The sequence below is a fragment of the Siniperca chuatsi genome, linkage group LG1, assembly GCF_020085105.1.
Source record: "Siniperca chuatsi isolate FFG_IHB_CAS linkage group LG1, ASM2008510v1, whole genome shotgun sequence".
NCBI classification, from domain to species: domain Eukaryota; kingdom Metazoa; phylum Chordata; class Actinopteri; order Centrarchiformes; family Sinipercidae; genus Siniperca; species Siniperca chuatsi.
In genome coordinates, this window is record NC_058042.1 from 26,661,651 (window position 1) to 26,676,119 (window position 14,469).

General features: G+C 38.5%; 2 protein-coding genes across 9 annotated transcripts in view; both read left to right on the top strand.

Moving 5' to 3' along the window:
- The first annotated feature begins 2,421 nt into the window (after window positions 1-2,421).
- Window positions 2,422-10,265, top strand: LOC122880396 (akt interacting protein). Of its 4 annotated transcripts, none has more exons than XM_044205496.1 (10): window positions 2,422-2,899; window positions 3,690-3,806; window positions 5,297-5,505; window positions 5,731-5,795; window positions 6,060-6,160; window positions 6,534-6,622; window positions 6,860-6,958; window positions 8,309-8,416; window positions 8,546-8,606; window positions 8,783-10,265. In XM_044205496.1, the coding sequence occupies exons 2-10, from the start codon at window positions 3,759-3,761 to the stop codon at window positions 8,888-8,890; spliced, it is 888 nt and encodes a 295-aa protein (XP_044061431.1). In that variant the 5' UTR covers window positions 2,422-2,899; window positions 3,690-3,758; the 3' UTR covers window positions 8,891-10,265. The 4 variants fall into 4 exon arrangements, with proteins under 4 accessions (XP_044061431.1, XP_044061421.1, XP_044061412.1 ...); XM_044205486.1 differs by having other exon boundaries at window positions 2,425-2,899; window positions 3,687-3,806; XM_044205477.1 differs by having other exon boundaries at window positions 2,428-2,899; window positions 5,294-5,505.
- Window positions 10,266-12,122: 1,857 nt separating this feature from the next.
- chd9 (chromodomain helicase DNA binding protein 9) overlaps window positions 12,123-14,469 on the top strand; it is a 72,350-nt gene continuing 70,003 nt past the window's right edge. For 2 of the 5 annotated variants that reach the window (XM_044205525.1, XM_044205544.1), the window contains exon 1: window positions 12,123-12,369. The gene's annotated coding sequence lies outside the window, so the exon portion shown is untranslated. Of the gene's footprint in view, window positions 12,370-12,967; window positions 13,161-14,469 lie in introns of those variants that run through there. The other 3 variants (XM_044205508.1, XM_044205532.1, XM_044205516.1) reach the window with 2 other exon arrangements.

Genomic DNA, 14,469 nt, shown 5'->3' on the forward strand with positions numbered 1-14,469 from the left:
CTGATGTTTTTTTTAACCTTTACTCCCCAGTTGTTCATATTTCTAAAATGAATATTACATTTGAATCTAGATTTGGCTTTCTTTATTCAAACTAACATTGTTATTACATATTATCTGGACATGGAGTCATCTTTTTTCACTTTTTTATGTCTGCGCTGTCAAGACAGGTTTCACCAGGGACTACCAATTGTAATTCTTTACTGTCATTTAAACCAAATTATACATCTGAATCAGTGGGGCTAAAATTCTCTGAAGAAATGAACTGACAGAAAGGAACATATTTCATCTTAAATTTGAATTCTGATGCCAGCTGAAGGTGTGTAGCTGGAAAATGCTGCTGAAATCACAATATATAAATGTATTTGTATAATCAATCAGACACTAAAATATCTCATTACATCAATGATCTACATGGCGAATAGAAAAAAAGAATGTGATGCTGATACGATGCTTCCTATTCAAATACATGTGCCAGATTTGCTGTAGTGTAGGTCACTGTGAAATGCATCTAAGCACTTGTCAGCACAGAGGGATTTTTTTTTATCTTTACTACTCATTTATATTTTAATTTAAATAAAAATGAATGCCCCCCCCCACCACACACACACACACACACAGAAACAAACAAACACATTCAGTTGCGATAAAATTTCCAGTATAAAAGAAAAATCCAGCTCCAACGGGGCACATATTCAATTAGTTAATCCAATCTCCCCACTTTAATTACATTCATTAGTATATTTGTTTGACCAAACAAGGTCACAATAGTTGATTAGATAAAGAATCAATGGCAAAGACAAAATACTCATTACAAACGCAATGGTGTGGATATTTGCACCCTTGTTTGTGTCAGACAGTTTATCTCAATGTCGATGAAGGCAAAGCAGACATAGACTTATTTGTTTTGAGGTGGTCTTTGATTTGTACTTGTCAAAAGAGTGATGGTGACCTTGCGTTGTTGGCTGCCCCAATAAAGAAGCAGGACACTAATTACTTTTGTCAGTGAACTGTACTTGGGACAATATACAATCAGATAACTATAATGGAGTCAATAATTTGTATTTACTCTGAAACTTGGACAATGTCATTTCTCCCAATTAATGCAATCACCCATGCATTAAATTAGGTTTTTTTTTTTCACCCAGAAAAATAATTAGGGGTAATTGTTAGGAAATCAATCAATCAGCAGAATGAACTGCCAATGAAGCGTGGTCAAACTAAAGAAACGTGTGACACAGATGGCTTGGATGCGTTTCACCCTCAAGGGACTTTTGCTGTGCAACACACCAAAACATTGAAATTAAGGCAGTCAAAAGGTGTGTATTATTTACATGTTCATCAAAGTGCCCTGATGCTCTTTTGGGGGGGCCTTTGTTAACTTCTGTGAAAACTGAACAGATATAGGTTGAAATTACACAATAAATACACTGACCAGATAAGACTGACTTTGCAGTCCGCACTGTAAGGAAGCTCTTTTTTAACTTTGGAGATGATGATCTAATCTGGAAGAAAAATGCTATATTATTCATATTATTTTACGATGATATTAACATTAGTCTTCTAAAAAAATCTTAATTGATTTGATCACTATTGTTATTTAAGACACTGATTATTTTCAACATTTAAAAAAACAAATCTACCTCCTATAAGCCTTTTCATACAAGAAAGTTAAAGTTTCATACAGACTCACAGGTTTAACATAATGTTGAAGGTTCTGTATACGATATTTTGAACATTAATATAGCAGCAAATTATTTGCTATGCAAAGATATAGGGGAGTAATGGCGTCCTGTGCAGAGAATGACTAACAAAGTTGGTTTTGGTGAGTTTTATTTTGTTTCTGTCCAGTATGAATGAAGTGTGTTTTAAGATGATCAGCAAAGTAGAAATTATTGTTTTTCTCAATGGAGTCTGGTGGGCCATAGCAACCATTTGCTCTAGTACGACATTTAGTGGTAGTGAATGTCGCATACAGCTCCTTTCAGTAGCCTATTTTAATCTGTGGCTCTACTAACAATATTTATTCAACCTTTAATGTAGCCCATACAGATGATAAAATGTGAACAATTTCAAACTAACTAACCAAAGAAACAGTTAGGTAGGAAGATTTTAAAGAAATCACTATTAAAAACACTATTAAATTTCAACTTAACTTTTTTTACCCAGTTAATTAAACCATGGTCAACATGACAGGGGGGCTATAGGGTGACAGACAATAACCAAGACCTTTTTTCACAGCAGACATCTTAACACGTTGTAAGCACAGGTGTAATCAATAACATTGATAACAACTGCATTCCATTTAGATTAGCTAGTTCCAAGGCACCTCTATTTTGCATGCTGGTTCGCTGTCATGGCTTACTGGGACACTTAATGGAACTGAGCCATGTTAATGTTATTAGTTCCACCCGTGCTTTTCATACTATGACAAGTCCAAATGTCTGCTGTGAAACAGGTCTATTTCTTCTAGAATTAGCCTATAGACTATAACCCTTTTAATAACTGTATTCTTTTTATCTTTCTTTCTATTTTTTTGCAAAATAAAAAAGAACAAAACTGTACTTACCGTCTGAATGACAGCAAGCCATGGTTCCATCAGTTATTTTTTTCTCAGCAAAATACGCATTCCCTTTAACGTGACGGAAGCGCCAGCAAATCAACTGCGAGGACGTTTGTCCCGTAGACCTATCAGAATCCGTAGTCATACACTGAAACGCCCCTCGTTAAGTTAGATTGAACTCCGGTTTCTATGTCTGTCAAATTATTTAACGTTAGCCAATGTTAGCCGGGATGGCACCCAAAGGAATGGCGAGCAGTTGAGCAGTTTCTGTGAAAAGTATACAGGGACACGCGTTAACATCGCTGTTAAAGGGACTGTTACAGCTCTCTAACAAATACGGTGAGTTACATCATGCTTTCTTACGTGCAGGGGCTAAAATTAAAGGAATAGTCAAGTTGTTAGCAGAGGCAGAGGTAGCCTTGTAAGCTAATGCTATAGCTTAGATAACGTTAAGTGACTCAAGGAAAGCAGGTGAGACAGCGGCAGTATGTGGACATTAACATTAACTAACGTAAGTCCGAATGAGTATTTAGTCAGATTTCCAGCTGTCAGCTAAAATTACATTAGTTTCAACTACTTAACTTAGGTCCAAAACGTTTGCTAACGTAACGTTAGCACTGTGACGCCAGGTTGTGGCGAATGACACGATAATATGATGTCCTATCAGAAATGCCACGATATTAATAGCAAATTTATTGAAATTAAAACACGGGTCTCTACTGTTACCACCCTACACAGCTTATATTAGTTACACAACAGAGGTTGTGAACGTCGAAAACAATACAACAACTGGCATAACTCATGAAACAGCCAAGTTAGCACGAAGCTAAGCTATCCCAAACAATCCCTCATTTTAGATCTTTTTGAAGTAGTAGCTGTTAACGCTTCTCAGTTTGTATTCTATCAGCACTAAAAGTTAATATTTTAATATTAACTGTCAAGTTGAAACGATATTTAGCTATAGTGTTAGCTAGATGGCATTAGACAAGCATTAAGTACTTGATTGTGTATGTTTACCAGGTCTGTGTGTGTGTGTGTGTGTGTGTGTGTGTGTGTGTGTGTTTGACCTCAACTGCAGCAACAATCACTTGTTTCATGTGTTTGTCTTTTTTATTTTTTATCACAGCAGCGGATGGCCCGGACTGCACTTGTGGGACCTACATAAAGAGGGACACCAATCTGAACCTCTGAATGAGTAATGAACCTAAACCCCTTCTGGAGCATGTCTGCCAATACAAGTCGTAAGGTAAAGTTAAACACATAATGTGTTCATCAGAAATGAAAACCACCCATTAAGCACTTTGTGTGGGAAAGCAAATAACACGAAACTAGTGATAGTGAAGCGATTCTTTAATGACCGAATGCTTGCATTAGCTGATAGTGGGCAAATACATGCAAGTCTGTAGACGACTCTCTGAAATCTGTTGGACATGGCAGTCACATGTGCTTAACAGAGCTTGACATGCATATGACAGCCTACACATTCAACTTATTTTCATTTATAAAAACACGAGTTTTACACACCATACTTTTGACATCAAAATCCAACCCAAGTTATTTTATCTTGATTAATATATAATATTTTTATATATATTTATTTATTTTGATCTTATGTGCGCTGATTTTAATGGTGGACTGCTGAAAAACCAGGGGAGATTAAACTGATGGACTTATACCTTGGAGTTGTTAGTTTTCTCTTCCAATGAATCGGAGTACTAAATCAGTGTCACCTAAACTCTGTAAATATGAAGGTGATGTGACTGTACTCAGCAATCACAACTTTTGTTTAGTTTTAGACAACAGTCATATTAATACTTTGTTCTGTTAACAATTGCACTTCCAGCCTTTATTTGTTAGAGGTCTTCAATCCCTCTTGTATTCATTTTCCTTGGAATCTTGTTAAACTGGAATTGTTAATGCTCAAGTTAAGGGTGTGGTCTCCTACTCCATTTTTGGAAAAGAAATTCACTTTTGAAAATGGAAACTTTCTTCAAATCAAGTATAAATGTAGGACTGAAAACTGTACATTTTGATGATTTTAGAATCCACTCTTTGTCAGTGTAGAATACCAGTAAGCATTACTTGTGTCAGTGGTTTAGTACAGTTAGCTAGTGCTAGGCTGAATTTCTACCAACAAAGGAGAGGGGAAATTTTAGCATGCTGGTGCAACCCTGATGAGGTAGGGAGGAGGCAAACGGTGTACCTTGAGCATGGGTGTTGGTTTGTTTTTTTTCCCTGCCTAGTCAGAGGAACATTTCAAAAACATTCTATAGTTAAGTCCAACTTCAATGAATGTGCAGGCTAGATCTGTTGCATTAGCGCACTATTCACTGCAAGCATTCCTGGCATACTTGTATTAGTCATCAGCACCATTCGTTGTGGCATCCTGCTGCTGTGTGCTCGATTTTGTACAGTGACACTGTACTGTAACTACTCTTATCATCCTGAACAGCATCAGTAAGATATAATGATAGCTGTACTTGGAAGTGCTTGCTCTTGTCTAGACACTGCATCCTGATAAGCTGAAACCAGATAAGTAGTGTAACCTGAGAGGTTGGTCACAGCACATGGTCACTACCCTGGGCCATTGGTCTACTCTAGGGTGTGCAAATGGCTCATAAACAGTAGCCTTCTCTCATCTGGCTCTCAAGACTTTCCTTGTGTCTGCTTTTTTACATGGCTAGAATTATTCAGCTGATGAAAGATTCTCGTTATATTTCTCATACAAAACAGCAGAGATCTGACAACGAGGACCAGAGTGGGCACGGGGAGCAGAGAGCCAGCCCAGCCCGGCTGCCCTTTGGCAAAAAGCAGCTTCCACCCATTCCTAAGAATGCAGCTCCCATTACCAAGCCTGCATCAACGGGCACCCCAGTCCAGTCGGCCAATGGCACACACGCCTCCTACGGCCCCTTTTACTTGGAGTATTCTCTGCTGGCTGAGTTGTAAGTATTGGTCCATTATCAGAATTAAAAGTTCAGTTGGTTTGTTTTTATTCCCTTGGCACTTGTTGCATTGTGTTTTTCTATGTTTATACTTAATGTTCCTTTTAAAATATGTTGGTAGCACTTGCTTTTAAAACACAGTGTCTGTATTAAGTTACGTTGTAAGTATCCCCCATATGTTTCTTTATTTTGTATTGATCTAACTTCTTGCCATGTGACCTGCAGCACACTAGTGATTAAGCAGAAGCTCCCTGGAATTTATGTCCAGCCATCCTACAAATCGGCACTAAGTAAGGACCCTCTTTTTGAAGTTCATGCATGTTACATATATACACTTCTAAAATGTGGCTACTCATGGATTCCTTCTTGAATGCACATCTACTTGGCAAAACAAGTTCTAAATTCAAAATATTTCTGTAGTATAATGTTTATAATATTCTCTACACTGTCAGTGGTAAACTTTCTGTGCATTTACACTGCTTGGTCCAGCATGATTCATACCTGTGTTGATAGTAAAGTAAAGATTCTGAAATACCACGTCTTCCACTGTTTAGTGTGGTTTGGGGTCATATTCATCAGACATGGCTTGTACCAGGATGGAGTCTTCAAATTCACCGTGTATATTCCAGATAACTATCCAGATGGAGAGTGTCCTGTAAGTATACTGTACTTATTTGACAAGTTAGCTTTTGTTTTTTAAGGTTTACCAACAAAAAAAAGCTTGGAGTGTATTTTCTAGCAGGAAAAAGGGTTTTGTGTGCATCCGATCATAGTATTTCTGCTTATGGTCATGGTCAAAACAAATAAACTTGAAATTCCAGGTCTTTTCCATGTTTAGGAAAAAAAATGCATATCTTGAAACATCTTAAACTGTCATCTGGAAATGTGTTCACGGTCATATTTAAACTGTTAAACCACAATTTTTTTTCAAGATAAGTTGACTATTATGGATGAAATAAAAGTAGGACTTTTGAGAGCAATAACAAGTAATGGTTGACCATTGATCTTGGAAACATGCTTCCTTTCAGAAATTAGTATTTGACATCCCAGTCTTCCATCCTCTTGTTGACCCTGTGTCAGGAGAGCTTGATGTCAGAAGAGCTTTCACCAAATGGAGGTATGCTGTCTGCCTTTCTTATGCAATTTACTCTCCTATTTTTGTTTTCAAACATGAATATTTAAGTGAAAACAAAATTACAAATTTTGTGTAGTAAATGCCACCGCACACCACTCCAAATCAGTGTCTTCTTAGTTTTCTCAGAAAGGGGGCCATCAAGTGATTTCATGTACCTATTATTCCTGGCAAAAAGGTTTAACGATGTTGTCAATCCTTTTTTATGTTGTGTTTTTGTAGACGGAATCACAACCACATCTGGCAAGTTCTGATGTACGCACGTACAATTTTCTACAAGATCAATACCACGGAACCACTCAACCCTGAGGCTGCTGTGCTGTGAGTGTCTGAGCTTCCTTTCAATTGCTTTTATCCTAAAGGAAGAGATGAATCATTAAAAAAAAAAAGTGACTCTCTCTCTACTGCTGTGATATTGCCTAAGAATATTGCCTCAAATTTTTGTTTTTGTTTTACAATATACAATATTTGTTTTGTTTTTATGTCTTTTTAAAGTTTTTTTACAGTCAACACAAACATAAATTAACAAGCATTTGATGAATGGCAGACATTTTGACTTGTCATAGCAGGAAAAGCACAGGTGAAACAAATTTCAGCGATGGCTCAATTCCATCAAGTGCCAGTAAGCCATGCCAGTTAGCCCAAATGCACAATACCAGGACCCTGAAACTAGCTCACCTAAATGGAAAGCAGTCGTTTTTTTAATGTTATTAATTACACCAGAAATGCCAAAGTGCCAAAACATCTGCTGTGAAATACACTCGATTGTCAGTTTATTAGGTGCACCTAGCTAAAACTAATGCAGTTTTAATACAACAGTCCTGCAATAAATCCTACCTTATAATGTTCAGCTTTTGTTAAAGCTGTTTTAGAGAGGTGTTCATTCACCTGCATGATCATTTTGGAGGATGTAGTTTGTGGTGCTGTTGAACTGTATTGCATTATACAGACAGGTGTTTCTGTTATTTAGCCTGGCCTCACTGATATAAATGGCATGGACAAAATAATAGAAACACCTGTCAACATAACACAATACATTTCAACAGCACCTCACACCTCCAAAATGACCATACAGTTGAATCAACATCTCTCTAAAACAGTTTAAACAAAAACCGAACATTATAACCTTGTTGGAACAGCACAGTGTAACTAATAACACTAATTACTCAGTTCAATCAAGAGTCCAAGTAAGCCATGCCAGTAAGCCAGCATGCACAATACCAGGGCCCTGGAATTGGCCTACTAAGCTAAATTCATCCATTATTTATGTCATTAATTATACCTGTGCTTTTCCTGCTATGGCAAGTCAAAATGTCTGGGGGGGGATCACATCACTATTTGTCATTGCTGTTTACCATGGAAAGTGAAATAAACCAGAAATGTGATGAATCTTGTATACAGGCTTTTGCACACACAATTTTTAATAATGCATAATCTGTAATCTAAAAAAAAAAAAAAGGACCAGGAACTCTTCATGTGTTCCTATTCATTTTTCTTTCCAGCTGCTTTGTATCATGTAGCTCTATTTATTTACTTTTTTTTTTTGACAATTCATATCGCAGAGCCATGTGCATGTGTTTTAACCTCCTACACAACAAAAAGGTTTGGATTTGTTTTAGGCTTTAGTTATAACTCATATCTCATAAAGCATATTGTTTTTTTCCCTTTCAGATATGAAAAGGATGTACAGTTATTCAAAAGCAAAGTGGTGGATAGTGTAAAACTATGCAACAGTCATCTTTTTGACCAACCCAAGATAGACGATCCCTACGCAATAAGGTTGGTGAACTGTCCCCATTTTTAACAATTCACACAGAGAGAGAGAGAGAGAGAGAGAGAGACTCTCTGAAGGGGAAAACGTTGATGTTGTCTTTCTCACTCACATTGCTGCTCTTGTCCATTTGATAGTTTTTCCCCATGGAACCCAGCTGTTCATGAGGAAGCAAAAGAGCGGATGTTCACATACAAAGTAAGTTTACCATCTCAGAGTTTTTTGATTGTTTTGTTTTTATGCGCAAGAGAGTGCAGTCTTCTGCAGTTCTGCTCTCAGAATTAAAACCCAAAGTTCAGCTAGAGTGTGAGCTATGAGCGCTTTGATTGGTCGAGCTGCTCCTGTTGTGTAACTGCTACTTTGCCTTGCTCTAGAGACGACCTGAGGATCACCACAAGGGAACGCAGGTGTCAGGGCTGTCTTGGGTGAAGCCTGGTTCGACGCAGCCCTTCAGCAAAGATGACAGTCTTCCCCAGAGCTGAACCTGCACTGTCGCTGCAGCAGCCACTAGAGGGAGGCAAACACATCGGATGCCACGCCACTAGCTTGCCTCAGCTGTTTATGTGAACTGGATCCTTGAAACAGTTGGGAGAACTTTATATTAAATCTCCATGTTATTGCTCAGCTTTAAAAGCTTTGTAGGCATCTCCTCAAACAGCTTTAGAATAAGGAAACAAAGTTTGTATCATATGTAAATCGACAATGACAAATGGATGTCTCAGCAACATCATTTAGGCTGTGATGCAATCAAAGCGCTGTCTCATTTAGGTTTTCGGATCCATGCACATGTTGGGCTAGGTGATATAACATACTGTCCCAAAAGGAGCTGAAAAGTATGAGCAAAGCAATTTGCATTCATACAGTAAATATAGTGGACTACATGATCTATACCACTTGTTGAAATTGGCTCAGGACTGTTTTATTTGTCAGACTTTGTGAATGAAACATATTGCTAATCGCCACTCGTCCCATTATACAATTCATTATACAATTTTATTTGTTTATTGGACAATGATTTTTTTAATTCCGTGGTGTAAACTACAATTGTTTTACATAGTTCCTAATATATAGATATAAAGCAGAGCAGGCAAGAATGGTTTTAAATGAGATGCTAAATACGTAAGCTCCCGTATTTTATTTTGTCTGATTTTTAAATAATTTTGAACGTTTTATGTACCTTTTGGTTATTAAAGGTTTGTGTAAATAATGGATGCTGTGCTAAGCTTTGACTTTAAGAGATGTTTTTCTAAGTGAATGTTTTGGTTTTGTTAGCTTTCTTTGCAAATGTCACTTAAACCCCATTACAGATCTTTTCTTCACAAGTCAAAGAAGTTACTGCAGGATTCCTTCATAGGTCTGAAGGAAAATCAGAAATGTATATTGATAAGGTTTAGTTGTTAATTAGTTTGAGCAGCACAAAATTGAGTTTTATCCAGCTACAATAATACACCTTTTCTATTGTGCCAGACAAATGTCACTTTAAATGTGATGTCTTCATCTGTAGAGGTCTCTGGATTAAGTGATAGTAATATTGCCCAGCCACTTTAAATATGCAAATATTGTTAAACTAAGGATGTGGCAAAAGGATGGAATTTTTAAAATCTGTGGGAACTCCACAAGGAAATGACTATATCAGAATAGCAGATATGGTGCTGAAACCTGTTTTTATAGCTGCGAAAGGGCGTAACAAAATCTTAGTGTACTTCACACACTGCCATTTGCGCTGTCGGCATCTACAAACACTGGAGTTGTAATGTGTTCTGTGTGGACCCATTCCTGCTCCAGTTTGTTAAAGACATGACTGCATAATGACACGAAATTTAAATGCTTCTGAAATCAATAAAATCATCAAAAACAGTCACAACTGGAATTTTTGTTTTCGCACTTGGGGGATAGCTATGAAATGGTTTAAAATAATTTGAAACACCTGATGCAGAGCACAGATTATACACAGACCTTTCTGGAATGAAATTGATTTAGTAAGTTTTCACCACTTTTTTTTTTTTTTCTCTGTGATTGCTCTGTTCCCAAGTCAGATGCTGCATATTGACAATTGACTCAGGCCTGTTCTGGCCATTGTTGGGGAGGGGGCAAGGGAATATAGCAATTACATTCAAGGTACATTAGTTTAGGGTTTACATGGGATGAAAGTTCCATTCTTAAACATTTGTATACAAGTAGTTGTGGTCACTACTGTCACATACACCCATATTCCACATTTATATACAGTGGTGTGAAAAAGTCTTTGCTCCCTTCTTGATTATTTTTTTGCATGTTTGTCACACTTAAATGTTTCAGATCATCAAACAAATTTAAATATTAGCCAAAGATAACACAAGTAAACACAAAATGCAGTTTTATTTGCCTTTTTAAGGTCATCTCAATTTTTGTCCACAGAGTATTTCCCCAAAAGTCTTGATGATCCCCAAGACCTTTGGGAAAATACTGTGTGGACTGACGAGACAAAAGTTGAACTTTTTGGAAAGTGTGTGTCCCATTACATCTGGTGTAAAAGTAACACCGCATTTCAGAAAAAGAACCATCATACCAACAGTAAAATATGGTGGTGGTAGTGTGATGGTCTGGGGCTGTTTTGCAGCTTCAGGACCTGGAAGACTTCTGGAACCATGAATTCTGCTGTCTACCAAAAACTCCTGAAGGAGAATGTCCGACCATCTGTTCATGACCTCAAGCTGAAGCGAACTTGGGTTCTGCAGCAGGACAATGATCCAAAACACACCAGCAAGTCCACCTCTGAATGGCTGAAGAAGAACAAAATGAAGACTTTAGAGTGGCCTACTCAAAGTCCTGACCTGAATCCTATTGAGATGCTGTGGCATAACCTTAAAAAGGCAGTTCATGCTCGAAAACCCTCCAATGTGGCTGAAGTACAACTATTCTGCAAAGATGAGTGGGCCAAAATTCCTCCACAGCGCTGTAAAAGACTCTTTGCAAGTTATCGCAAACGCTTGATTGCAGTTGTTGCTGCTAAGGGTGGCCCAACCAGTTATTAGGTTTAGGGGGCAATCACTTTTTCACACAGGGCCATGTAGTTTTGGATTTTGTTTTCCCTTAATAATAACAACCTTAATTTAAAAACTGCATTTTGTGTGTACTTGTTTTATCTTTGACTAATATTTAAATTTGTTTGATGATCTGAAACATTTAAGTGTGACAAACATGCAAAAAAATAAGAAATCAGGAAGGGGGCAAACACATTTTCACACCACTGTATATATACTAAAGACAACTGTACATAACCTGTAATAAATTGTAGAAGGATACAATATTCTGTTAGTCCTCTTTTTTACGTTTATTTTTTATTATAGGGATATTGAATTGATTTATCAAGGAGTCCTTGCAGAAGACCTGGGGTCACTGGCAAAATCAGGACATATAGTTTTATTATACTCGTGTGTAATACAGGAGATTAAACATGTCATGAATTGCATTGGAAGAAGTTAGTTTAGGGCAGTGTGCCGCTCAGTCAGCCAGCAGAGGTCGATATGTGCCCACAGTAGAGAGCAGCTCTCCCACTCCCGTCATGTTTGCGTTGAGGAGAGACTCCAGTGCATGTGCGAAAGTAAAACCTCTCCGGATTGGCTCTGGCTTGTACGCGGCCATCTTATGCACTCTGTCAACATAAGGACTTTACACATGAATCCATGATTTAATCAACCGCTCTCCGGTGCTGGTTGGGGTCGGCACAGTAAGAAAAGCACTCGAACTGGGGAAACCGGTTTTTAATTTTACGTGGAAAAGTGAATTTGTTGCAAACTGTCGGTAGTCCAACCAGAGAGGCGGTCACTAATATGCAAATGTGGTGTTATCACAGTCACGTCAGCAGCAGCGGTAGAGCCGCCGTGCCGTGGTCGCCAGCAGGACTAACAACACAGTCACAACTTCGCCGATAACACTCTCTACTTTGACGTCTGGAGTTACACTTTGAGGTTCGTTTCAGGTAAGAAATAACACTTCTTTTCTGTGATTTTTTGAGAGATGTTTCGGATTCGATGGGTTCCTCTTCATTCAGGAAAGGAGCTGTCAAATTTGTCAGTCAATGAGGCTCGCCTCAGCTGTCTGATGACACACCGCCTTGAGTGTGTATCTTCCCGGTAGAAATAGACAGTTGACTTGCCAAACTTGTCCGCACTATTTTTCCGTAAGTTCGCATATAAAACAGCGTGTGTCATCGTACTTTTTCACAGTTTGCCGGGTAAATGAAAATGCGCGTGGCTCCAAAGTAGTCCTCCGTGGTTCTTGGTCATGGTGGTCCTGAACTGACAGCGACCAGCCGGGCTCAGCACCGCACTCGTTTGTGGACGCGGTAACTATTAGCAGCGCTAATACGTCGGCAGCTTTATTAGAAATGAAAACGAAAGTCGGCCGAGCATAACAAACTAGTTCTATTATCATAGACACCATCACTGCCGACCTCTCCATCCATCTCCGGCCTCCACCCCCACCCCCTCTTCTTCCTCAGTGAGGAAGCGTCACGACACCTCTTGAATCCTGTGGCTTCCAAAGTGGAGATTTAGCTAGGAGCACGTGTGACCGGTCTCAACAACCCGGTGCTAACATTTTAAATCTAAAATCAAATGCCCCACGTGCATTCATTTTGTTTCCACTTGGCGAGCAGCTGGGCTTAAAGTGGCGCAACACATTGCCGCCTCGCTGGCTTATCAAACACCGCGGTCACGAAGAGCTGAAGCCATTGCTAGGTTGATGAAGGGGATGCTGCTGACTTCAGAGGTGAGCCCGGTGTCTGTTTAATGAAAGCAAGACACTCCCCATCAAAGCTTTGAAAACACGACGAACGTGTTGCCGAGTGTTACATGGTACCATTGTAACAATTAAAACGTATTAGAGTCTTGAGTACTAAATGATGTGCGCCGTAAATCACCGCAACACGTTTTATTCCAACGTGACTAACTTTACGCTTTTCAATCTCGTAATATTTTTGATTTTGACCTTTGAAGTGTTCAGCTACAACTTGTTGGTTTGATGCCGTTTGACTGAGGTGCGCATAAGTGGCCATTTGTATGACACCAGTCCCAGGATTCAATGGCGACCTCAGGAAAATTATGTACACAGCTCTTGTTGATACTAGGCACGAGTTGCACGTGCCTTAACTGTGCTTACAACGTCATGATTATGAAGGAAACAGCTGGAAGGCGACAGAGGCTTAGGGGACTGGTCTGTGCCTCAGGGCCAGATTGGGGGTGTTTAAAGGCTAGCAGTGGCTAGGCTAGCAGGCTCAGGAATATGATTCATGGCACATGGGAAAGTTGATATCAACGTGTATTATTTTTCAAACACATTACACTTCAGTTTTCATATGGTACTGCTTTACCTGCAGTTAACTTGTGAATCCAGCTTGAATGGACTGCTTACTTCACCTCAGCTTTCAACTTGGGTTCGGCTGTGTGTCAGACTTACTTTGAATGTCACCAACAAGAGAATATCTGTCAAATAAGTGTTCAAATGATACAAATGAGTTGAAGCTTCATCACATACATTTTTTTTGTGTTGATTAAATTAAAGGACACAAGCATTTCATGCATTGTCTTGTGTTTAGTATAGTGTAATCAATAAAACAATAGTGTAATCCCAAATGATTAGTGCACATCTTAAATGAGTGTCATTAGAAACCCCAGTACATAGAAAAAAACTCTTCAGATACTTTAAAAATCCCTTTACTAGGGTTAGAGATGGTGTAATTGTCACTTGATTATGACTGGGAAAAGTTGTAATTTTCTATTATACTTCAAACACTAAGATGTGGCAATTACGAACATTTTCCTCTCAATTCTTCAAGCAGTATTGTATGTCTCTTCTTAAGTAGTTTCACATGCCTCCTGTTTTGGCCGTTTTGTCATCAGTATGTTGCCTATGAATATAGGCATCCAAAGAAGCTTAAAAAAATTGACAAGTAGGAATGTCACATTTCAGGACAGTCCCATGATTCCCCAATAAACAGGATAATAATAAATAAAGCACTGGAGTGAACCTGAAGTTGGAAGCACAACCCAAACTGAAAACATGAATGGCTTCATGCCTG

Excerpts from the sequence above, each read along its gene's own strand:
- LOC122880396 (XM_044205477.1), top strand. The coding sequence starts at position 3,759 with ATGAACCTAAACCCCTTCTGGAGCATGTCTGCCAATACAAGTCGTAAG. Across the intron at positions 3,807-5,293 it reads CTGCCAATACAAGTCGTAAG|CAGAGATCTGACAACGAGGA; the intron begins GTAAAGTTAAAC and ends CATACAAAACAG. Across the intron at positions 6,959-8,308 it reads AACCCTGAGGCTGCTGTGCT|ATATGAAAAGGATGTACAGT; the intron begins GTGAGTGTCTGA and ends TTTCCCTTTCAG.